Genomic DNA, 24,242 nt, shown 5'->3' with positions numbered 1-24,242 from the left:
ACAGTAGTATAATCATGATAAAATCGTTTGTCAGATATGTATGCTGATTTTTTACCACTATTTTCTTCTTAACCACCTCTATTTTTCATAAATTTGTACGTACGTACTTTTTTCTGGAAAATGTTTCAGTTTTGGTTGATCATAATAGTACATATAGAAATTGTGAAATTATCGGAATGTGACATATTGTCATCATCTTTCTTGGGCGTCTGTTTTTTTCTTTTTTTTATTGTTGCATTTTACGCCCTGTTTTTTCTCGTTCCAGAGAGCGAGTAATGGCGTTAGAACCGAGGCTTATATAAGGTGCCAGTTACAAATTACGTAACGCTAATTTGGCAATTTTGGACCCCCTACCTCCGTCTCGTACCATATTTTGTATGTATGATTTAATAAATAATAATGTATAAATGGTAACGCTTGGTCTGACTCTCCCACCATCTACAGCGTTACGATTTTTTTTCATACTTATTTTTATTCTCATAAAAATCATAAAATCTAATTGTTTTCCATAAAATTGGCTTCAAGCCATCGTAGTGCTTCGATTTAAGATTCACGTAAGTGGTTTAGGTTCCCAATATTACATCGTTTCCCATCCCTAGAAACATTTTGGTTTCATCCGAGCGAAGGGTTAATATAATGCCTTCTCCAAATAAACATGTTTGCCCGGTATAAGTAAAATAGAAAAGATAATTCGTTATTTTGAAGAACGCGTCTACCCGGTATAGAGCAATGGGAGGATGTCTGTCCGGTAAAATGCCAATCTGCTAAAATGCTAAATGGAACATTCGGAAAAACGGCGTTTCGGAAAAAGGTACATTTTGTCAAAAGTCATTCTGCGGTCGGAGTTCTTCCAAAACGCACCAAGCGGCTTTTTGACTGACTTGTGATATTTTGTTCGCGGGATTCGGAAAAGCGGGATTCATTTCATATCAATTCATACGTACAGTTATTGTAGAGTATCCTTAATTATATCCGATATCCGATACGATTCCCGATCAATTAAATCTCCTAAACGAAAGACTGGGCAGAAAAAAGAGTAATTTTTATTGGCGCTTGGTGCAATTTGGCAGAACCCCGACCAAATGTAATTCTGCGAAACGGACTACAAAAATAGTTCGGCGAAATGGTTTTCGGTGAAATGTTATGCCATCAATCTACCAAAAGGAAATGTGTGAAGAAATAAGACGTCAGAAGTGAAATGTTCGTAATAAGGAGATTAATGTAGAATATTGAGTAGAGAGAATTTGTAAGTTCTAAGTGAGAAGTGCATAGTGAAAAGTGAGATGTAACATGTAAGTGAGAAAAGAGATGTTCGTAATAAGAAGAGTGAAATAATAAGTAAGTGGTGAAAAGTTAAATGTGAAAAGTGAGTGCGAACTGAGAGGAGAGATGTAAGATATGAATAGGAGGAATTAAGAAGTGGAATATGGAGATGGACTTTCGACTCTTTGTGCATTTCGCAACCAGTTGTCACCACTTACTCTGTTACTCATATATTCGCTTCTCTCTGAATTATCTGAAGCTTTTATAGCTCATAGGCGGACCGTCATCATCATCCTCCATCTGCTTCTAATGCCTTCTCTAGCCTCGTTGTATAACTTTTCTGCTTCCAAATCTGAAACTCTTCCCATTTTCTGCTATTCTATTTTCTATTTTATTTAGTCTTATTTCCGGTTCCTCTATACCTCCTTGTTTTTTTTCTTGAACTTAATCTTAATCTCTTCCTGTACTTAATCGTCGCGCTCGTCGTTCTCTTCGTAATTCTCTTCAATATCTGTTGTCCTACCTGCTGTCTTTATCGGATTCGGTTTTCCATTCATTCGATACTGCATACAATTTCTGTTCAAAACTGTTCAAAATACCCTTTATATATATCAAACTTTTTATTCAAACCCTGCTCTATTCCTTTCACAATTCTGTCGATTTTCAAAACCTCTCTACAAGAACTGTGTCTACTCCTCAGCGTGAAAGACGTTTTCGTCTCATATACAAAAGTAATCTTCGCAAAAATCTTTTCTTATCATCTAAGTTATGTCTTTGATTCACCGCCTGTCCACTTAGCATCAGCTCGGAGGTTACGGTAACGAACGCTGTACCGTACCGTACTGTACTTTTTTAAGGAAAATTTCTTCACACAATCCATTTATTTTGCGAAATCACGCAGAAGTTGCCCACAAGTCGGCCCGCTCGGAATGCACAGGTACAGGACCCATAAGTAAAGTACGTAAGATGTTTTCGAGGATTTTTTTTTCTATTAGGGCTTTAATTCGTGGAATTGCATAACCCAAACGAACACCGTATGAAATGAATAATGGAGAAATTAAAATTATGCAGGGATTGAATCCAAAAAAGAATGATCTCATTCATCTCAATCATCTCTGTATACAAATACGATATGTAGCATACCGTGAGAGACTTTTTTCGCAAGAACTGATTCAGGAGGCTATACCTCATGATACATTTTTTAAAGCTCCAAACGCGGGGAGCACTGGTTCTGATGATGCTTTTCAACTTGTTCTACACAGCTGTGCGGCCCCCAACACAAACTGAGCGAGAATAAAGCGAGAATTGTCACTTTTCTGTGGCGGCTGCCAATCCGATTCTGTTTTTTTTTGCACTTGTATAAAAGTTTTATAAATTTGTTATCATGGCTTGTTATGATTTATAACATGCAAAAGTCTTTCTTTTATCGTTGTTCGTTATCTATTGAGAGCGATTTCTGCAAACTCTGATTATGACTAATGTCCAATATTATATATACTATTAGGCCTAACATCGCACACCCCAAAACATGGTCTTATGCCAAATTTGAGCTAACTTTGTCATGGTTTAAGGGTGCCACTAAGGGTCGATTTCTTCACCCCCGCTTAGGCCTTAATGTATATGGGTAAGCACCGCTTAAGAGTTAAGCGGATGTGAAGAAATTGGCCCTAAGAGATCAAAGTTGTAACATTTTCAGTTCATCAAAATTTTCCCAAACGTTCCCCTTTGGAAAATCTTTATTTTTTCTGGCCTTATCGAGATCTGATATTACTTAGACATTTTTTTTGGGAAAATGGCCTTTGATCTTAGAATTTTTCGGGACTTACTTCACATTAGGAAATTTTTTGGCCACCATGCTAAACTTGAGGTTGAGGCTTGAGGCTATCTCTAATAGAACAAAATTTTGACATAATCTGAAATATTTTCAAGTTAAATAAAAATTTTAAGTCTAATTCAGTTTTCAATTTCCAACAACAGTTGTCTAAGTTTTTTGTTTATTTTTTCAACTAATTTTATTTTGAAAAACAAAATAAAAAAAGATTTCAGATGATTTTCAATGTTCTGAAAAAACAGATATGAATATGTACATTATGTGGAAGATTTTGATTTTAAAAATGTTTTGGAGGTAACCACTTTCTCTTCGATAAGACTCGAACCACGACCCTCAGTACGCTGGACTGATGCTTTAACCAACTAAGCTACGAAGGACCTCCGTCGGCCTTTTCGCAATTTAGCGGCTACTGAATGAGTCCTAGATTCCCAAATTAGACGCATAGTCAAATCACTAGATTGTGAGTTGTAAAGCCAACCCTTCCACATGTGTATAGTACACGTTCACATTACAGGAGCGTGAGTAATTAGAATGTCTGGCAGCTACACACTTTCTTCATCAGCAATTGTACTGACCAAGTGAGGTAGTGTGTGCTATTTGCCAATCGGTCGTCAAGATCAGACCCGACTGCATTGCGTAGGCAAGAGCACGCAACTCAGGTTCAGTTCAATCAAAGTTAATTGTCTATGTAACGGCATATAGGGAAAGTGCAATTTTGGGTACTATGACGAATTTGAATGCGGTTTTCACATTTGTTCTATGCAGCAGGAAGGGAAACCTTCCGATTTACATATCAACATCATTTCTAAAAATAGTTGTTCTTATCTATAGCGACGATTGGTACACCCACCCTACATTATGTGGAAGATTTTGATTGGAAAAATGTATTGGAGGTAACCACTTTCCCTTCGAATGGATTGTGAGTGGTTTGACTATGCGTCCAATTTGTGAATCTCGGGCTTATTCAGAAGTCGGAGAAAAGGTAGTTTAGTACATTAAAGCACCAGACTAGCGTACCGAGAGTCGTGGGCTCGATTCCCATCGAAGGGAAAGTGGTTACCTCCGATACATTTTTCAAATCAAAATCTATCACATAATGTACATATTCACATCTGAGTTTTCAGAAAATTGTTAATTAATGTCCAAGTTGGGTGGTGTAATACCCGGAAAATAGGCAATTAACTTTGAATTGCCTTTCAGATGATGTCAAAATTTGAGCGATAGTACTCCTAAACCATGTAGATTGAGCCCAAATTTGGTATAGTGGCATATTTTGGGCTTATGGAACTTTTGCGTAAATGTTTTTTTTGCTTTCAAATAAAAACCGGAAGTAAAAAAAATCAAAATAACATTAGGTCTTGCCGGGTAATGAGTTTTTATCATCTTCATCTATATACATAAAAATGAATTTCTGTCTGTCTGAACCTTATAGACTCGGAAACTATTGAATCGATCGGCGTAAAAATGTGTATGCAGAGGTTTTTGGGGCCGGGGAAGGTTCTTAAGATGGTTCGAGATCCCTCCCTGCTTTTGAGAGGAGGGCTCCCATACAAATGAAACATAACTTCCTGCATAACTTGAGAACTTATCAGAGAATAAATCAATTTTGGGCGAAACGAAGCTCGTTGGGTCTGCTAGTTTAGCATAAAAACTAATTTTCGTTTTTTACATTAAAGATATTTGTAAAATTTTCATGGTTGAAAATGTTCAAACTTTCATCCATATGATACCACTCAATGATGATCGATTGAGCTCAAATTTTGCTAAGGGTCATATTTTCGGTTAAGGTTGCAAACAATGCAAACAACTTTTTTTTATACATTTCATTCCCACCCTACTAAACAGCGTTCCACTGCCAGCCCTGGGCGTTTCGGGCAGTTTCATTATCATCAACATCTTCACTGTCGTCGCAGTCGACGTCGTCGTTGGCAGTAGTCGGTCGTCGCCGTCGTCAAAAACGAGGTGGCATGGCTATTATATCTACAGGAAGCCACCTACCAACCTACCCTCGGGATGCCCTGCCAGCGGCGGCGAGTGAGATCTGATCTCACGGACGGAACACCATCATCTAATTGATTCAAAATGGACCACGGTCGAGTGCACCATTATGGCAAGTGGAAGTAATCGGTTTGTTTCTTCTTTTAGGCAGAAGACCGAACCGTTGGTTGACTAGTTCGCATATCGTGGGCTCGAAATCACGGAACTCAACAGATTTAGCAGCAATTGAAGAAACGTTTGAAACTGATTGCGGTCTTCCCAAAATGTAGGTTTTGGAACGCGGGAAAATGCGTACAAGGCTGGGTTAACATCCTTATTCGATGCGGTGAAGCGGCAAAGTCCCAGTGTGGGATGTGATGCCAGCGAAAAAGAAAGAATGTAGGTTCAAAGTGGCTCTGAAAATACCTACCAAGATTGGTTTATCTTATCGTTGAACAGTGAAGTATGTGTGCTTGTGCTATCATATTAACTGCATGTACGAAGTAAACTGCAAAAGTATCTATGACTGAAGGCGCTTCGGGAGTTTGGAATACCTAACATGTCAGCGATGTGATCGAGTGAGCTATGTCGCGATAGGAAGCGTAAGCTTCAATTTGTTTCAAATAGATACAGACGGGAAGGGGTGAGACCGCATAGTCTGCGGAAATAAAGCTTCATAATTTTGCATCGCTGATTTCAACTCAAGAGTGACCTTTAATCTATAAACTGATTGGAAGAGATGTGAGAATTGATTAGTCACATATTTCGTGGTTATAGATATCTATATGCCACAAGTTCAATGACATTGTTTTAGATTCATGTCTGATCGATATTTCGACTAACAGAACAATAATTACTTGAGTACAAAACAATGCTTCGTGTTACACTCTATTCACCTCGTCATCGTGTTGGTCGGCGTCCGTATCTGGGAGATCTTCTCCAGGAAGTCGTCCTTGAACGAGCGCGCCCGCCGTGCCAGTTTGTTACCGCGAATGCTGCCCTTATGACCGGAAGAACCGGGGGCGCCCGGTGTTATGGCAGCCGATTTGTTGCTGTCCCCGTTTTCGGCCACCGGTGTCGATCCCGCGTTACCCGGCGTTGCAGAAGTGTTCCCCCCGGAGCCAGGGCTAACGTTGGGGTTCGAGTTGGAGATGGTACAATTGCTACTGGCGGTACTGCTGCCACTATTGCGGGGGGTCGCTCCGGCCGACGCAGAAATGTTGTTGGCACTTTGACCGATGGTTCCGTTATCGCAATCTGGAAATATGGAAATTAGAGAAGAAAGGAAACGAGAATTAGTCGAAGTTTTTGAATTTCTACAATTCATCTTAGCTCGAAAATACAAATGGCGATGGGAAACAATGACTTCTAATATCACCTGTTCGGCAGAGTAGAAAAACAAATAAACATAACGGCGGCGGCATACAACTTGTGGCGTTCCGGTCGGTTTGCTCACTCATTCACTCGTTCATCATCACCATCGCATAATAATCATCAAATGCGGTGTCATGATCATAGAGATTGATCATCTCTCTAGCATGGAATTAATTTCCCACCGTTCCGCCCTGGGTAGTCGTCTCAGCTCATCACTATCCATGCAGCGCCAACACCTGTAACTTATCTGACGAATCTACGTCTTAGCCGCAGGACCGCGGGCGTTTAATTGCGATCTGGAAAACCCGTTTGAACGTCTAAACTAAACATTTAAAATTTTACTCGAGTGACTTGGGTGAATTGAGAATTATTATTGCATTACAGTACACCGAGTTTTCTTACGCGGTTGGAATTTTTTAATTTCTTGGTTAACCTGAACTTACACAGCTTTTTAAATACCACCTGATTTTTCTTTGATTTTTTGTGATTTTTTTTTTCGTGCGGTTAACTCATTGTATCATTGACGCTAAAAGTATTGATCTAAGCTTAGCATAGACTGACTGTACCGTCGTGCGGGGCTTCTTTTGACTCCGGGGCTACTTTGGATTTTTGATTTTTTGAAAAAAATAAACGGAAGAAATACCAAATTTGAAACAGAAAGTTGCCATCTAACTATCAACAAGACATCCGATTGGTGATAACGACAATTTTATATTAATTTTCGTAATAATTCTTGTTTTAAATTATTCAAAGTAGCCCCTGATTTGTCTATAGAAGCCCCGCACAACGGTACTAGGGTGCATAAGAGCAAGATTACCGGTGGTGAGTTTAAGCCGTTTGGCAGCGCAGTATCATTACTTGACACTTTACCGGTCGCTACTAAACTCGCTGCTATAACAGTAGCGCGACTGACAGGTGACCAAATTTGGTAGCGCGATAAGAGCGCTGCTATTTGATGAACTGTCAACTGTGAAACGTCACCGGTACGGAATACAGCAACCAAATTGAGAGCCGAAAATAGTGACCGATACGGAAACGAATGACGAAACTAAAATAAAAGCGCTGCGCGGGTGATTAAAATGCTCGCGACCGATAATGATGCTCTAACATATAGGCATCTTTGCCGTGGAATGTGGTCCTTCCATGATTTTGAAACACTAGCGAACCTAGCGGTGGAAGTCAAGCTTTACTGAACAATGCGCATAAGACAGAGCAGCATCGCATGCTTTACTGTCTCTTTATTTCGCCTTGGGTATACAAGAGTGCCGTTTGACGATTGTTGATACACAAAGAGCCTACTTTGAAACTTTCAGTTCCTATCTGTTTTGTGGTGCCAATGAAAAACGACTTTTCGAATTTCAAAAACGGGTAGTGCTCAAAAGTTTCATTTCTTTGAAAAAAAAAGTCCGAAATCGAATTTTTATTTTTGATGCCTTCTACCCTACACCGCAAATGTTTAAGAAATTTACTAAGCAGGAAATAAGGCAAAGAAGCTCCGTAGTAGCTAGCATTCAAATTCTCTCTTGTCAATTTGACGTTTTTTGCTGTCTTAAACGCTTTGTAAGCGCGTTTCGGCTTATATAGGTAAAAACCTAAAAAAAATTAAAGACCTGTGATGAACGTAGTGCGAAAAATTAAACATGAGACGCCAAATACCCTTAGTTTTGGTTAACACCAGATCTAGACGTTTTATGAATTTCTAAGACATTTGGAATAAAAAAATCGATTTCTGAAAAATTTCCAAAAGTCCAAAAAAGTTATTTTCAATTTTTGTTCGAGGTGACACCAGATCTCGCCGTTTCATGCATTTCAAAGACAAAAATAAAAAAATTGATTTCGAAATTTTTTCTGCAATAACCAACATCTCCCCCCCCCCTCTTCTTGGGGAATTTTCGTTTTTTAAAAAAGTTAACCTTTGACCGCTTTGGTCAAACCCGAATTCCGATTGAGCTGAAATTCTTTATGCAGACTTTTTTTGAGGAGATAAAACTTTGAGCACTATCCGTTGTTGAAATTGGATGGTTAAATTTTTCCCATACATTCAATTGACACCCCAGTGCAGTTTTCGTTGCTACTAGAGACCGAGAATATTTCTGTATTTCCACAATAGCCAAGGATTAAAGTTATTTTAATTGGGAGCTGTAAGAAGCAATATTCATCGTAAAAAAATAGTCTGCTCAATTTTTGTTGTTGTTGAACTGACGATAGCATGTTTAAAGTCGCAATATTGACTAATTGCAATTTCTACTAAACAAGTTAGAAATAACTCTTTTGCACCTTGCGATGCTCTAGAAATATCTGGCTCGTCATGCGATAGCTTGTCTCTGTCTGGAATTGAATGGAGTTACTTATGTCCAGCGCACGACTAAAGCAGCTAAATTATTGCTCAGGTCTTCGGAAAAACATAATAAATAAGGGGCATTAGGGTAAAACAACGTCTTTCAGCTTCAGATCTCCATCCTGAGCGATATCCAGCTATCGCTTCAACCTGTTACCAGGTTAGATTTCGGTCGACTTCTTTTATTTCTTTATTGAGGCTTCACCGCGATTGGGTCTGCCTCTGCGGCGATGTCCCGCAGGGTTCCAGTCTAATGCTTGTTTACAGATTTTGTTTCCGCCCCTACGTAGAGTGTGGCCGACCCAGCCCCACTTCCGATCCCGAATTTCTGTAGCTATCGACGGAGCTCGTTGTTTGAGATCCAGTTGTGAGGCCACCAGGCCCGAATTATAAACCGGAGGCATCTGTTGATGAACACCTGCAGCCGTTGAGTGTTCAATACTGATACACACCATGTTTCGCTAGCGTATAACAGCACAGATTTCACGCTAGAGTTGAAAATCCGTATTTTGGTGCGTTCACTTATCTGCCTGTTTTTCCAGATATTTCTTAAACTCGCAAAAGCCCGATTTTCCCCCAAAATACACCACGAAACCAGGAAAATCCTTTGGAAGTTCCTCCAGGAAATCTCCCGGCAGTTCCTCCACGAATTTCTCCGGAAGTTCCTCCATGAATTGAATTTCTCCGGAAGTTCTACAAAGGAATCCCTCCGGAAGTTTTGCAAAAGAATTCCTCTAGAAGGAACTCGACTCGAAGGAATTCCTCTGAAAGTTCCCCTAATGAATTTCTTCGGAAGTTTCTCAAAGGAACTACTCCGGAAGTTCCTCAGAGGAATTCTTCCGGAAGTTTCACAAAGGAATTCCTCCGGAAGTTCCTCAATGGAATTCCTCCGGAAGTTCTACAAGAGATATCCTTTGGAATTCGTCCGGAAGCTCCTCAAATAAATTCTACCGGAAGTTTCTCAAAGAAATTACTCCGGAACTTCCTGAAAAGAATTTATCGGAAAGTTCACAATGGAATTCCTCCGGAAGTTTTTCCAAGGAATTTCTCCGGAAGTTTCTCAAAGGAATTTAGGAAACTTCTGGAGGAATTCTTTTATAGACTTTCCGGAGGAATTCCTTTGTAAAACTTCCAGAGGAATTCCTTGGAGGAACTTCCGGAGGTATTCTTTGGAGGAACTTCCGGAGGAATTCCTTCGTAGAACTTACGGAGAGTTTCTTTTGAGGAACTTCCGTAGGAATTTCTTTGATGTACTTCCGGAGGAATTCCTTTGAGAAACTTCCGGAGTAATTCGTTTGTGAAACTTCCGAAGGAATTCCTTTGCGGAACCTCCGGGCGAATCCCTTTGTAGAATTTGCGGAGAAATTCTTTTGTAGAACTTACGGAGAAATTCCTTCTAAGAATTTCTGGAGGAATTCCGTTTAAAAATTTCTGGAGGAATTCCGGAGGAAATCCTTTAAGGAACTTCCGGAGGAACTCCTTTGAGGAACTTTAGGAGGAATTCCTTTGAAGAACGTCTGGAGAAATTTCTTTGACATTCGGACGTTGGTATTGGGTTTCCGGTCGTTTTAACAAACCGGAAGTCGGCCATCTTGAATTCCAAAAATCCAAATTCCAGCATGCAGACCAACATATTTTAACCGTATCTCGAATAGATTTGTACCAGCAAAGATCATTTTAATTGAGAGAAATTACTTTCAAGCAACTTTTATTAACTAAATCATGAGTTTAGGGGAGAATCCGGAGACTTTCCGTTGATTAATTCGCTTTTATGTTGTATTTTGGAAAAAGTCGGGCAAAATGGGCCAAATGTGAACTTACGAAACGATTAGAATATGCTCTCTGCAGGTCTCTTAAATAGATTTGTAGCAGCAAAGGTCATTTTGAACGCGAGAAATTACTTTCCAGCAATTTATTAAACTGAATCATGAGTTTAGGGGAGAATCGGGAAAAATAGGCTAATTTTGCGTTATGTCACGTACAGAATTCAAGTAATCCATTTCACCAATATTCTATCAACACCTGAGTAATATTTGAGCCCTTTCCAATGGTTTGTCTGCAGTGAAAGTATCACCAATCGATTCCTCGCATTTGTTTTCATAAGAATGGGTCATTTCCGGACCTCTGAATAAGTATCGTTACGGGCCCTTTTATCCCTACTGTGCAGTGGGGGGTCTCCAGTAGCCTTGCGAGCAAAGGCGTAGGATTGCCAATCCGGAGATGGCAAGTTCGATTCTCGGTCCGGTCTAGGATGTTTTTGGGTTTGAAGACACCCTGGGCATAGTGTATCCATTGTACTTGCCACACAACATACATACTTATGCAATGGCGGGCATAGAAAAGCTTTCAATTAATAACTGAGGAAATGCCCGGTTCAATTAGCGTTTCTAACACATTCGCACAAATTCGCATGAGAGTAGCATCACTTCCATCTCTTACCACAGATATTGATATTGATTTGGAACTAATTCCTATTTCTCTCAGATGGAAGCCAGACACTCTTCAATAGTCGAGATCTGGTCTGAAAACGTTCTACCAAACCAACCAATCTACCCCTTGAGGAAGGGGTAGATTGGTTGGTTTGGTAGGACACTACTTAAGTACTTAAGAAGTACCCGTTATCGTCAGGCTCGATACAACACTGAAGCTGACAATATGACCTCCCTAACACCGAATCCCAAGATATCAGGCGACCCGTGCCGAGGGGATGAATGGTCTGGGCTGAAACAATTAGACAGGCAGAGCCTGTAATGCTAGGTAGACACCTTTTTGGTGGTGCATTACGGAGTAAGATCTACAACACTATGTTCTAGTTCTTTCTATTCTTATTAATACTTATGAGTGAATCTGTGTCAAAAGGTCGAAGGTCAGAAGGTCGAAGGACAAAAGGTCGAAAGGACAAAAGGTCGAAGGGTCAAAAGGTCGAATATGTATCGTAACGTCGAAGGTCAAAAGATCGAAGGACAAATGGTCGAAAGAATAAAAAGACAAGAAATGAGATGGGAGTTTGTGAATAATGACAAGTGAGATGCAAGATGGAAGTAGTGAGCATCGATAAATGAGAAGTGAAAATTGAAAATCGAGAAGTGGAAAAGAAGAAATAAGAAGTAAGAAGTGACAAGTGTGAAATGTGATGTGAGAAGTAAGGAACGGAGAAATAAGAAGTGAGATGTAAATAAGAAGTGGAATGGAAGAAAGAAGAAAGGATTAAACATATATACTATATATATTATATAGTAAGAAAGAGAGAGGAAGAAAGAAAGAAAAAAAAAACAGAAGAGGAAAAAAGAATACAGAGAGAAAGAAGAACTAAGATGGAATAAGGAAAAAAAGGAAAATAGTTCCATTCTTAGAAAGATGGAAGAAATTAGGAACAAAGAAGAGATTAATAAGGAAGAAAGAAGAAATAAAGAAAAATGATGGAAGAAATAAGGACCAAAGAAGAAAGAAATAACGAAGAAAAAAGAAAGAAAGAAGGATGAAAGAAAAAAGACGGATGAAAGAAGAAAGAAGGATGAAAGAAGAAACAAAGGAAGAAGGAAGAAAGAAGGGTGAAAGAAGGAAGAAGGAAAAAAGAAAGTATCAAGAAAAACAGGAAACAAAAAGGAAGAAGAAAGAAAGAAGGGAGAAACAGATAAGAAAGAAAGAAGGTAGAAAAGAGGAAAAAAGAAAGTAAGAAAAAAGAAGGAAGGGAGAAGAAAGAAGGAAAAAAGATGAAAAAAGAAGAAAGAAAGAAGAAAAAGGAAGGAAGAAGGTGGGAAGAAGGAAGGAAGGAAGGAAAAAGAAAGCTGAAAAAAAAGAAAGTAGGAAAAAAGAAAGAAGAAAAACGAAAGAAATTTAGAAAGAAGGATGAAAGAAGGAAGAAAAAACAAATGAAGAGAGAAGCAAAAAAGAAGGATTCAAGAAGGAAAAAAAAGTAGAAAGCAAAAAGAAAGAAAGAAGAAAACAAGAGAAGGAAGAAAAAGGAGGAGAGAAGAAAGAAGAAAGAAAGAAGAAATAAGGAAGAAAAGAGGAAAAAAGAAGAAAGAAAGAAGAAATCAAGTAGGAAGAAAGAAGGAAGAAATAAGGAGGAAAAAAGGTGGAGAGAAGGATGGCAGATGAAGGAAAAAGGAAGAAAAAAGGAAAAAGAAAGAAGTTAGAAATAAAGAAGATGAAATATGGAAGGAAGAAGAAAAAAGTAAGAAAGAAGAAAGGAGGAAAAGGAATTGAAGGACGGAAACATATGAAGTAAGAAGAAAAAAGGAAGAAAGAGAATAGAAGGGAAGAAGAAATAAGAAAGAAGGAAGAAAGATTTTTCGTCCTTTCGACCTTTTCTCCTTCGACCTTTTGACGCAGTTTTTTTTTGTTTCGCCCTTTGTGCCTTCGTCCTTTTGACCCTTCGACCTTTTGACCTTCGATTTTTTGTCCTTCGACCTTTTGACCTCCGACCTTCTGTCCTACAACCCTTATGAGTGATGGTCGGAAGAGTATGGAACGAATATTATTTGCTTTTAGATGACCCATCTTTTGCACCTATTGGATAGAGTCAATGGAGTAAATTATAAAAACGAAACTTAATCTTAGGCTGATTTCGAAGCCGACGATATGAATCTCCAAGCTCCAGAGTGCTGATTAATTAGGAAAAAAGCGGATACGAATTTGGTGGATCTGCTGAACCCTCTGACTGATTAGAGCTCTGTGTAAAGGTGAGATTCCGAAATGCCAATCGCAATGAAATCAGATCTCTGTGTACAAAAACGATACATGGTCAAAATCAATATTATCCCACTTGTTGTTGATGCCGAAACTGATTGAGGGGCGCGACTTTGAGAGTTGGTTGGTATATTCCATTTCTCGAAGAGTATAAATTGCGGCCTTACATTAAGTTTGAGAAATATCTGAATACAAAACGACTACTTCATTTCTTCTTAATAGAAATGGAGCAGAAATACATGCACTAAACAAATGACACTGGTATACTACAAAAGTTCAATGAAATAGACGCAGTGGTTCATCCCAAGCAAAAACATTGCCACGGGAGTTTTTGGAATTGTCTGTGTGAAAGGTACAACAGTAAAGGATTCGTTTTCGAAGAACGTGAAACACAGAAAGAACTAATATAGAAATATATTTGAAGTAGGAAAGGGACGAGAGTTCCCAAAATTCGTCTATAATCCTTAGGTATATCAGTTTCTATATGAAAGATGCCGATTAGAAGGCTCTGCAGCTCTAGTTTCATGTTATCATTTTTAACATTTTTTTATGTTTCAATTAAAACAAACTACTACAAATCTGACGCTCAGTTTTATTGGTAAAGTATTACATGTATTTCTTATGAAGAGTTATACCACAATAATAGGGCCTTAGTAATACCGCAACAATTTTCAAGCGACATAGATATAGGTGATTTTCCATAACTTTCAATGGATTTTCTGCGGATGGAAAGAGTTTTAATGGTCAATATATGAAGAGCTTTAACAGATGCTCATGCATACCGACTATTTTTTTTACAATACCCCAACAATAGGACCGCAAAGATTGAATAGCCTAGTTTTTGAGGTATGTTCAATTGTACAATTTGTTTCAAAAACTATGTGGTTTTCATAATGCTTGCTTTTTTCTGCAAGCCAGTGTAATCGCGTGATTGGCAATCGTCGATGAACAAACCGATTCGGAATCTGAAACCGTGCATTCGATCATGCGTGAATTTTTCGCGGTAGGGCAGCATCCGAGCGGTTTGTCACTTGCTCCGACGGAATCACATAACGGGTGCTCCCTGAGGTTGTACTTCTAAGTGTGTACGTAAAGTATTTGTCATGCATGAACGGATCTGCTTCACTAGAGTGCCGACAGTTCGGTACATTGATTTAGCCATCCATCACATCCACCCAACACGGCCAACTATGTAGCTCGTTGGCAAAAACTCCGCAAAAGTCAGCAATCCATGACATTAGTTGGAGGGTCGATTCTCGATTGATTTTCTCGTAGCGGGTACAAGAAACGGGAGCCCGCTCATGTCACCGGCAAATAGGCTCCATTAAACGTATAATTTACCGGAGGAATGTGAACGGGTGTATTCAGCCAAAGTGATGATTTGGTTGAATGATTGTCGCGACGCCGAGATCTATTTGGATGGAATTTTATTGATACAAAGCATTGGACAAGTTTAATAGGTCTGAAATATTCTGTTCTGGAATGTTGTTTTCATGCGAAATAAACTGCTTGCTTGTTTTACTTTTTTTTAATGTATGGGGAAATATGCGTTTTAGTACTAATAATCAGTATCTTCTAAAGAATTCAAAATTTAATGGTCATAAATTGGGATACCTTTCAATGAATCAATGCTTTAGTAATTATAAAACATCTTCAATCATTGTTCTAATACAATGTTTTGAAAGAAATTCAGTTAAAGACAGCATATCCTCAAGGGGAATCGTACCGAGAGAAAGAAAATAAAATCCAACAGTTGCCCTTAATCTATGATAGGTGATCAACCAAAACAAGCCGAAAGAATGTTTGACGCTTAGTGGGCTTCTGGTATTTGTATATATCCGCCATGCTATCTCGACCGTAGAAAATTCTGTAAACATTGAAAGCTCATTACTAGTAGTAGAGTCTCCCAGTTCAGTGCATCGCTGTGCAGTGACTGGTACCGTGCATGAGGATTGCAGCAAACTTCAACGGATTACTTTACATCGATACAGAACCGGAGTTGATTGAGAACATGCGCCAGGTGGTGAGGTGCACTGAATTGTAAGTAATGATAAATATTTATCGTTTTGTCGATTGCGTGGAATTGACCAGTCGACCATACCAAATACCTTTGCATTCGACGGCAGCTAACTAAACGTGAACAAAATACGGTCAACTATTTCTACCTTCACGATTTAATGGTAATTCCACCGCAATGATACATCAGTCAACTGATTAGAGAGCATTTTTTCGTTTTGTTAGCAAACGGTGGAATACTTCTTTGCGCGCCTCGTCATGTTGAAAAAAAAACTTGTTGACTGTTGATTGATACTGCACTCACGGAAGAAATGTATGCCGTGGAGCCGGTTTCCTAATCTCGGTACGGTTTTCCTTCAAACGTGAAACCAGAATTTCATCTCTGCGGTCCCGTCACTTGGTGAAACTGATACGTTACCGCGTCGTTTGATAGATGTAGATCTCCTACGCCATACTTGTCCCAGTTAATTAGTTGCATTGGCACGCTGTTATATTGCTAGTTGAAGATGTGTTTGAAGCGATTGATGAATATTATTCACCTTGAGACGCTCACGGGATCTTTAAAAGATGATTCTTTTTCTTCTTCATTGGCATTGCATCCCCCACGGGGACATTGCCGCCTCGCAGCGTAGTGTTCATTAAGCTCTTCCTCAGTTATTAACTGCGAGGTTCCTAAACAAAGTTGCCATATCTAGACCAACATTTGAAAAGATCGTAACAGCCAAAATTTATTCCATCTGATTCCTCGTCTACATATACAGTAGGGTGGTTCATAAAATCGATTTTGCTCCACAGCGCTCATCTGATTCTTTATCGTGTTCTGAGTGTCTTCTAAAAATTTGAGATCATTTGGATTAAAACTGATTTAGCACAAGCCGTTTGTTTGCATGCAAATTAGTATGGAGAAATTTATGTTTCCATTATACTGATTATGACGCTTCTCCATTAAGCGCATGTTAAAAGAATACCTACACAGCTAAAAGGAATATTTTTTTTTATTCTTTATTATAGTGATTTTTGAGTTTTTTACACAGTTCATCACTTAGCTAAAAGGAATACTCAAGAGCTTTCTCCCAACGAAAACCGCGAATCTTTAGTTATGATCGTTAAACTTCTTTGAGGGCACCACTGAAACGTGCAGTGCAACACAGTAGCCTGAATTTGTTTGTGCTATTTTTCGCGCCACGAGCAGCAATGTTGGCTGTTTAGGAGTTATGCAATTAGCTCCAGAAAACTACGGTATAGAATAAATTCGATTACTAATTATTGGAACGATTATTTAAGATGCGGTTTTCGCTGAGTGAAAGCTCTTGAGTATTCCCTTTAGCTATGTTGGTTTTCTTTTAACCTGCGCTCAATGGGGAAATGCCATAATCAGTATAATGGAAAAATAAATTTCCCCATACTAATTTGCATGCAAACTTGAAACGCCTTGGGCTAAATCAGTTTTAAAGCAAATGAGCTCAAAATCGATTTTTTGAACCACCCTAATAAGCATATAATACTATGGAAATCTGGTTCTTCTCTGCCATGTGTTCTATTTTCAGACAAGACTGATGAATGCTTAAAAATAAGGAAAAACATAGAGGATAAATACACGCTTTATATCCTACTTTACCGTCAGCCGGGCAAATGCATTCTTCGGAAGATAAATCATATCTCTCCCTGCCTTAAACCGAGCAAATGCCTGAATTAATTGAAGGAACCATATCGTCTTTTGCTTTCTGCCGAAAAAAATGCATTCCCGGAAAGAGGAATCATATCTTCCCTCGCCTTGAAACGAGCAACTATACAAATTGAAAGAAGGAATCATATCCTCTTTTGTCTTCTAACGGACAAATGCCTTGAAAGAAGCAAATTTTCCTTCCCTTGCCCTAAACCAAGAAAATGCATCAATTGAAAGAAGGAATTAACTTTAATTTTTCTACTTAAAAAAATACTTTTATAAAGTATTTTATTTGAAAGAGGAGTCATATCTTCATTTGCTATAAGCCGGGAGAATGCATATTTTGAAGAACGAATCGCACAGGACAAAGTGTGTTTGAAAAATATGCTTCTATCTCTTGAAAATTTTACTTCATTGGAGTTATTGTCTTTTTCGGGTAAAAAAAAAGTTCCGTCATAAAAATCAGCGACTATAATTACAGTGAACTCTCTCTCTAACTCGATATTTTCCCTTACTCGATGAAACTCAAAGTCCCTTGAATCTAGCATACTGCGTTCCCTCCGTAAGTCGATACCTCTCTTACTCGATATTCCCTAAGTCGAAGTAATTTTCCAAAGCATTTCCACTTTGCTAACTCGATGTTGTCAGAAACGGTTCACATGTACGAGATACCCGGTCTCGGGTCATTTAGCCGAATAGTTGAAAATGAACATAGATTGTGAGTTGTGGAAGTATGAAGTAAGAAATGGGAAGTGAAAACTAAGAAGTGGGAATTGAGAATTGGAAGGTGAGCTATTTTGGCACTACTCTAATCAATTAATGCCATTTGATATCAGCAATTCGATGTCTGTGTTTGGAGCAAATCACTACTTAGCATTTGATTGCTTTCTATTTAAATCCAGACACATAATCAAAAGCAAAACAAACACAATCTAATACAAATTAAAAAGTGAAGTGACAAGAGAGAATTGAAAAGTGAGAAGGGCAAAGTGAACTTTCTTCTTCCTTATTCCCTCTTCCTTCTACATTCTTTTTTCCTTTTCCTTTGCCATTTTCCATATTTCTTCTCCTCTCTTTCCTCTTCCTTCTGTTTACTTCCGCTTTCTTCTTCCTTTCCTAGTTAGAAAGAAGTGAGAAGTGAAAAGTAAGAAGTGAGAAGTGAAAAGTAAGAAGTGAGAAGTGAGGAGTGAGAAGTGGGAATTGAGAATTAAGAATTGAAAAATGAAAAGTTAGTAGTGAGCAGTGAGAAAAGAGAAGTGAAAAGTGAGAAATGAGATAAATGAAAAGTAAAAGTGGGAAGTGAAAAGTGAGAAGAGAGAAGTGAGATGTGGGAAATAAGAAGTGAAAAGTAAGAAGTGAGAAGTGAGATTTGTTAAAAGAGAAGTGAGAAGGGCTAAGTGATAATGAAGAGTAAGGGTAAGAGATGCGAAGTGAAAAATGAAAAGTGAGAAGTGAGAAATGAGGACCGAGGAGTGAGAAGTGAGTTGTGGCTGGTTAGAGGTGAGATGTAAAAATTGTGAAAATTGTGAAATTAATCCTTATTATTTCCAATTTCCTTCATTCCTTTTTTTGCTCCCCAAGTAGCACACGCAACATTTTCCTAAAAGCACCTCGTTTCTATTCAGTTTCATTATAGGCATTGGAAAAACATCAAAGCACGAAAAAGTTGCATCAAGATGTCAAAAACGTTCGAATTGTGATCAATGTTTTATTAAAATTGCAAGGCAGTACGTGTTTGACATTTGGAAACAAACAAACAAAGAATACTACACTTCATGTTGCAAACACGAAACAAAATCATTAAGATGCATATTTTTTACCATGTAACTTCAATGCGTCTTTCAAAATTTAATTGTTTGTTTAAATTAAGTTGCAGATAAGTTGAATGTGTCTTCATGTTTAATTTAGCATCGTTCAACGTTTTGACAACTCACATTTTTTTTCCTGTGATGGTGCAATCAAGTAACAGGAAACCCGAATACAAAACATCATAAACGTATGGTTTTTATGGTGAGTCAACCTGCAGTCTCTTCGAAGTGTTGAATGGTGCTATGGTAGAGTGAAGGACTATCAATCACAAGATCCATAAATCGAATCCAGTTTTATATTTTTATTTTATTTTTTCCGTTGTAGTATTTTGCAACATTATTGCAATTTTACTGCAATCGAAGGATGTTTCCATAGGCTCCACCTCTTGCGCTTTTCAGATAGCAAGAGAGCTATATTTGATGACACATACGCAAAGATTGTTTCATTCCGAATAGTTGCAACACAGTGAAATGTTCAGTAGTGAAACAATTTGTGCTGCTTGGGTCTCTTTTTCCTTCTTTCTTTCATTTGCCTATTTTTCGCTTCCTCATTCCCTCTTCCTTATACTTTTCTCTTTCTATCTTTTCCTCTTTCCTTTTCCTTATTTCTTCTTCTTTCTTCTCTCTTCCTTCTACTTTCTCCTGTTTTCACCCTTCTTTCTCCTTCTATTTTTCTTATTCATTCATTCTTCTTCCTGTTTTGATATTCCTTTGTCTCTTTTTTCTTTTTTCATCTTCTTTCTCACTTATTCCTTCTTTCTTCTTCCTTTTGCTTTCATATTTTTTCTTCTCCCTTCTTCCTAATAAATAAAAAAATGATTTGTATGGGAGAAACCTTACATGGGAAAGGGGGGTTGAAAAACCCAGAAAAAAATGCTTATATAATTAGTGTACGGTTCCTAACTTAAAATATGAAAATTGTTGGATATCATCGTCAGGAGTGATAATCTGGAGGTCGGACAACAAATCCGTTCAAAAAATCTCTTATAATATAGTTTTTTTTGTCCTCAGATACATTAAATCTATTCTACAAGTCTTCTATGTAGTTGTAGTTCAAACAGTGACCCCTTCTAACCCCCATTTGTCCCATTTTCTCCCCCGACGATGGTACGGTAATTTAAATTTTTCACTTCAAAAACCCAAGTGGTAATGATGCTTTTCGCAATTCCGACTGTTGGATTCGACTCAGTGTAGCTAATTCATCCAGAGGTTAACTGCCTACATTTTTGATAGAAAGAAAAAGCCTTTGAGCAGCACCCCTTTCGAAAGCGCTCCAACTATATATATATTGATTTTTTGTACAACGCTCCCCCTCCTGTGGACATTAAGATACGCCGTTGGAAATACGGTGAAGCGGACTGGGAGTAGTACGAGCGCGTCATGTCGACTGCCTGCGCGGCCAACCTCCTTCGTCCATCTCCGATTTCACCATCATGATCCTCGCTGCTGCCCAGCAAAGCCATCCTCCGGTCCAGTGGCCGTCCCGGCCGTCGTGCACTCAGATGGTGGTCCGAGGAAACTCGGCGTGCGGTCAAATCCAGACGCAAAGCTTTACAGGCATTGAGGAAGCTCAGCACCAACCACCCTTTCATGCCAGACGCCCTGGTATAAGGAGAAGCATCAGTGTGACAGTGACAGTGTAAGAGTAAGGGAGGGAGGCGAAGTCAAAGCAGTGGGAAGACTTTGTCGACAACATCATCCCTTCTAAAACCACTGCCGAACTGTGGAGGCGGGTAAATGCGATAAGTGGTAAGTCGAAAGCGACGCCTATCCACCTGACCAAGGCAACCAAACAATCTTCGAACCCGCACAGGTTGCCAACACTCTCGGGGAATACTTCGCCTCACTGGTAGCCACTTCCCAGTACCCGGTCGACTTCCAAAACATCATTGCCACCCGTAGTCTGACTCTTAGCGCCACCTTTATGGGAAACTGCCTGTTGAACCTGCCTGTCTCAGCAGGTGAGTTGGCCCATGGACTTGCCAAGTGCAATGGGAACTCATCCGGGCCGGATGCTAAAACGGCTTCATCCCGAGCCTAAAACACAATTCCTCAAACTCGTCAACGACATCTGGGAAAACCGCACTTTCCCTGACGAGTGGAGAAAAAGTCACGTAATCCCCATGCCCAAAAACAACATGGCTGGTCGGGATCCCACCAAGTACAGACCAATCTCCTTCACCTCTTGTGCCTGCAAGACCATGGAGAGAATGGTTAACAGTGATCGAGGTGCAATATGTGTGTTGCTTGGGTGTATACTGCTGAGTGCGTGTACTAAGATTTTGCGATTTTAGGACAGATCCGAGACGATACACATCGGCCCTGGACCTTGCAAAGAATCTCTGCTTTGGCCTTTGTCCGCTGGTAATCAGAGCATCGAGATCACTCTGGTGGAAGAATACGAGCTATGGATCCTTACGTAGAATATCCGCCCTAACAACTGGCAAGCAGGTGGCACCGCCATCTTTTAGTAGGAGCGCGGGTCGATAAAATCTGGTCGCGACAACTATAAATCAACGAATGTTACCAATATACCAAAAACAAGTCATATGATTGTGATGCTCCCGGGATGGACGGAAATATGGGGGGGGGGGGATAGTTTACGTCAAAAAATCACGCTGCTCTAGAACGAACTTTTCAAATTGACCCTTTATATGGACTGTCAGGATTTTACGAAAGGCCGTGTGATGCTCAGAGATGATTTGGAAAAAAGGGCGAATTTTACAAAATGGTTCTATTGTCCTTTTGACCTTCTGTCTCTTTCGACCTTTTGTCATAGATTGCCTACGGTCATAGATGAGTTAAAACTATGAGTTAACTCCTAGGTTACTGTCTGAAATGTTTTAGAAAAAGTCGCGCCGCTCTAGGACGAACTTTGAAAATTGACCATTTTTACAGGCGTTCCAGAACTCCCTGAAAGCCGTCTGATGACTAACTGTAGTCATAGATAAGCAAGAGTTGTGAATTAACTTCCAGTTCACTGTCAGAAATAATTTAGAAAAAAAACGCGCTGCTCTAAGACGAGCTGTACAAAATGATCATTTTATCGGATTCGGATTTTCCGCAAGGCCGTCCGGTGGCCACCTGCGGTCAAAGATGAGTACCGTTTTGACTCAAATCCCAAACATGCTTCATATTCCGAACACTAAAGTTTTAGAGCCCTGAAACTAGACCTTTCATCGGTTTTTTGTATGGAGGTACAAACGAAATTAATATCATATGGAAAAAAAAACCACGCGTTTCTAGAAATATTTGCTGATACATTAAATTATATGTACTTCAGAACACGTTGGACGGTCTATGACATCCGAAAAAATATTTGAATGCCCTAGGCTAGCGTTTCTCAACCTTTTTCTTTAGTGGTACCCCTTCGAGCTTTTTAAATTTATTGAGGTGCCCCCTATATATTTTTTGTAAATAAAAATAAACGTAAGTCTCAAAATATATGCAAAACGGACCTGAAAACTAACGGGATATATGGTTTTCCAAAAAAAATGTCTGAAATGTTCGTTATTCCGTGAAACTTTTCAAATCAAATTACGTTTATACATCAAACTTCCTACAATACTTTGAGGACTTTTGGAGCTTTTTGAGCCTCTTAAAAGAAGGCTTCTGAGCATGTTAAAAGGACGCTTCTTTGCCCCTTGAAAGGAGGTTTTCAAGCCACTCGTAAGAATAATTCCGAAACTCTTGAAAGAAGGCTTCCGAACCTTTTGAAAGTAGGCTTTCGAGCCTCCTGAAATGAGGTTTCCGAGCTTCTTGGAACAAGGCTTCTAAGCCTCTTGAAAGAAGGTTTTCGAGTCTCTTGAAAAGAACTCTCCGAGCAGCTTGAAAGCAGACATTCGAGCCTCTTGAAAGAAGACTTTCAGGCCTCTTAAAAGGTGGCGTCTGAGCAGCTTTAAAAGAGGCTTCCAAGTCTCTTGTGAAGAGACTCCCAAGACTCTTAAAGAGAGCCTCTTGAATGGAGGCTTCCGAGCTTTTTGAAAGGAGGCTTCCGAGCCTCTTGAAATAAGGTTCCGAGCCTCTTGAAAGGAGCTATTCGAGCCTTGAAAGCTGACTTCCGAGCCTTTTGAAAGGAGACTTCCAAGCCTTTTAAGGCTTCCGTGCTTCTTGAAACAAGGCTTCCGAACCTTGTCAAAATATTTCCCGAGCCTGTTGAAAGGAACTCTCCGAGCCTTGAAAGCTGACTTCAGAGCCTCTTAAAAGATGGCTTCCGAGTCTCTTAAAAGGAGGCTTCTGAGCATCATTAAAAAGAGGCTTCCAAGATTCTTGAGGGGATACTCCCAGGCCTATTAAAGAGAGCCTCTTCAAAGGAGGCTTCTGAGCTTCTTTAAAGTAGGCTTCCGAGCTTTTTGAAAGAAGGCTTGCGAGCCTCTTGAAAGAATAATTTTAAGCCTCATGAAGCGAGACTTCTGAGCATCTTGAAAGTAGGCTTGCGAGCCCCAGGTTCTGAGCATTTTTAAATGAGGCACCCAAGTCTACTGAAAGGAGGCTCTCAGGCCTCTTGAAATCCTAGGTTTACGAGCCTCTTAAAAGGAGGCTTCCGAACCGCTTGAAAGGAGACCTCCAAGCCTCTAGAAAGAATAATTCTGAGTCTCTTAAAAGGAGGCTTGCGAGCCTCTTGAAAAGAGACTTCAGAGCTTCTTGAAAGGAGGCTTTCGAACCTCTTGAAATTAGGCTTCTGAGCTTCTTGCAAGGAGGCTTCCGTTCAAGGCTTTTGTAAAGAGGCTTCCGAGCCTCTTGAAAGGAGGATCCCAAGCCTTGTGAAAGGAGAGGCTCCTAAGCCTCGTGAAAGGAGGCTTCCAAGTGTCCTGAAAGGAGTTTCCCAAGCCTTTTAAAAAAAGGCTTCCAATTCTCTTACAAGAAGTCTTCCAAACCTCTTGCAACGAAGCTACTATGATTTCCAGAAAAAAAGCCTTCATGTCTCTCAAATGGAGGCTTTCGTCTTAAGATTCTTGATTTTAGTTCAGAAATATATTCTTAACATAATATTCAACATTTTGTCTCGATCAGGTAGATTGCATTGAAGAGTTTTAAAATTTGTTCATTCGACGTTTTGTGCCTTTGTTTCTTTGTCCCACAGTTCTTTGTACAGTGCTGCTTGGGTAAAGCAGGATTCAAAAGTCTTTGATTTACTGAACGCCATGCATATTATGTACAAGTACAATACAAAGCCTTAAAATAAAAAAATTCAGAACTTTATCAAAAAGTTTTTATTGAAATTTTTACACTTCCGCCATTACGCATTTTGGTCCGAGGTACCCCCAGGGGTACATG

At 39.3% G+C, this 24,242-nt stretch overlaps 1 protein-coding gene across 7 annotated transcripts in view; it reads right to left on the bottom strand.

Moving 5' to 3' along the window:
• LOC134207675 (guanine nucleotide-releasing factor 2) overlaps positions 1-24,242 on the bottom strand; it is a 226,688-nt gene that overhangs the window by 36,810 nt on the left and 165,636 nt on the right. For all 7 annotated transcript variants that reach the window (XM_062683463.1, XM_062683462.1, XM_062683465.1 and 4 more), the window contains exon 3: positions 5,968-6,328. In XM_062683463.1, the coding sequence (XP_062539447.1) occupies positions 5,968-6,328 (361 nt within the window). The remainder of the gene's footprint in view (positions 1-5,967; positions 6,329-24,242) is intronic.

This window comes from Armigeres subalbatus, chromosome 1 (genome assembly GCF_024139115.2).
Source record: "Armigeres subalbatus isolate Guangzhou_Male chromosome 1, GZ_Asu_2, whole genome shotgun sequence".
Lineage (NCBI taxonomy): Eukaryota > Metazoa > Arthropoda > Insecta > Diptera > Culicidae > Armigeres > Armigeres subalbatus.
This window is presented reverse-complemented; position numbering and strand designations above follow the sequence as displayed.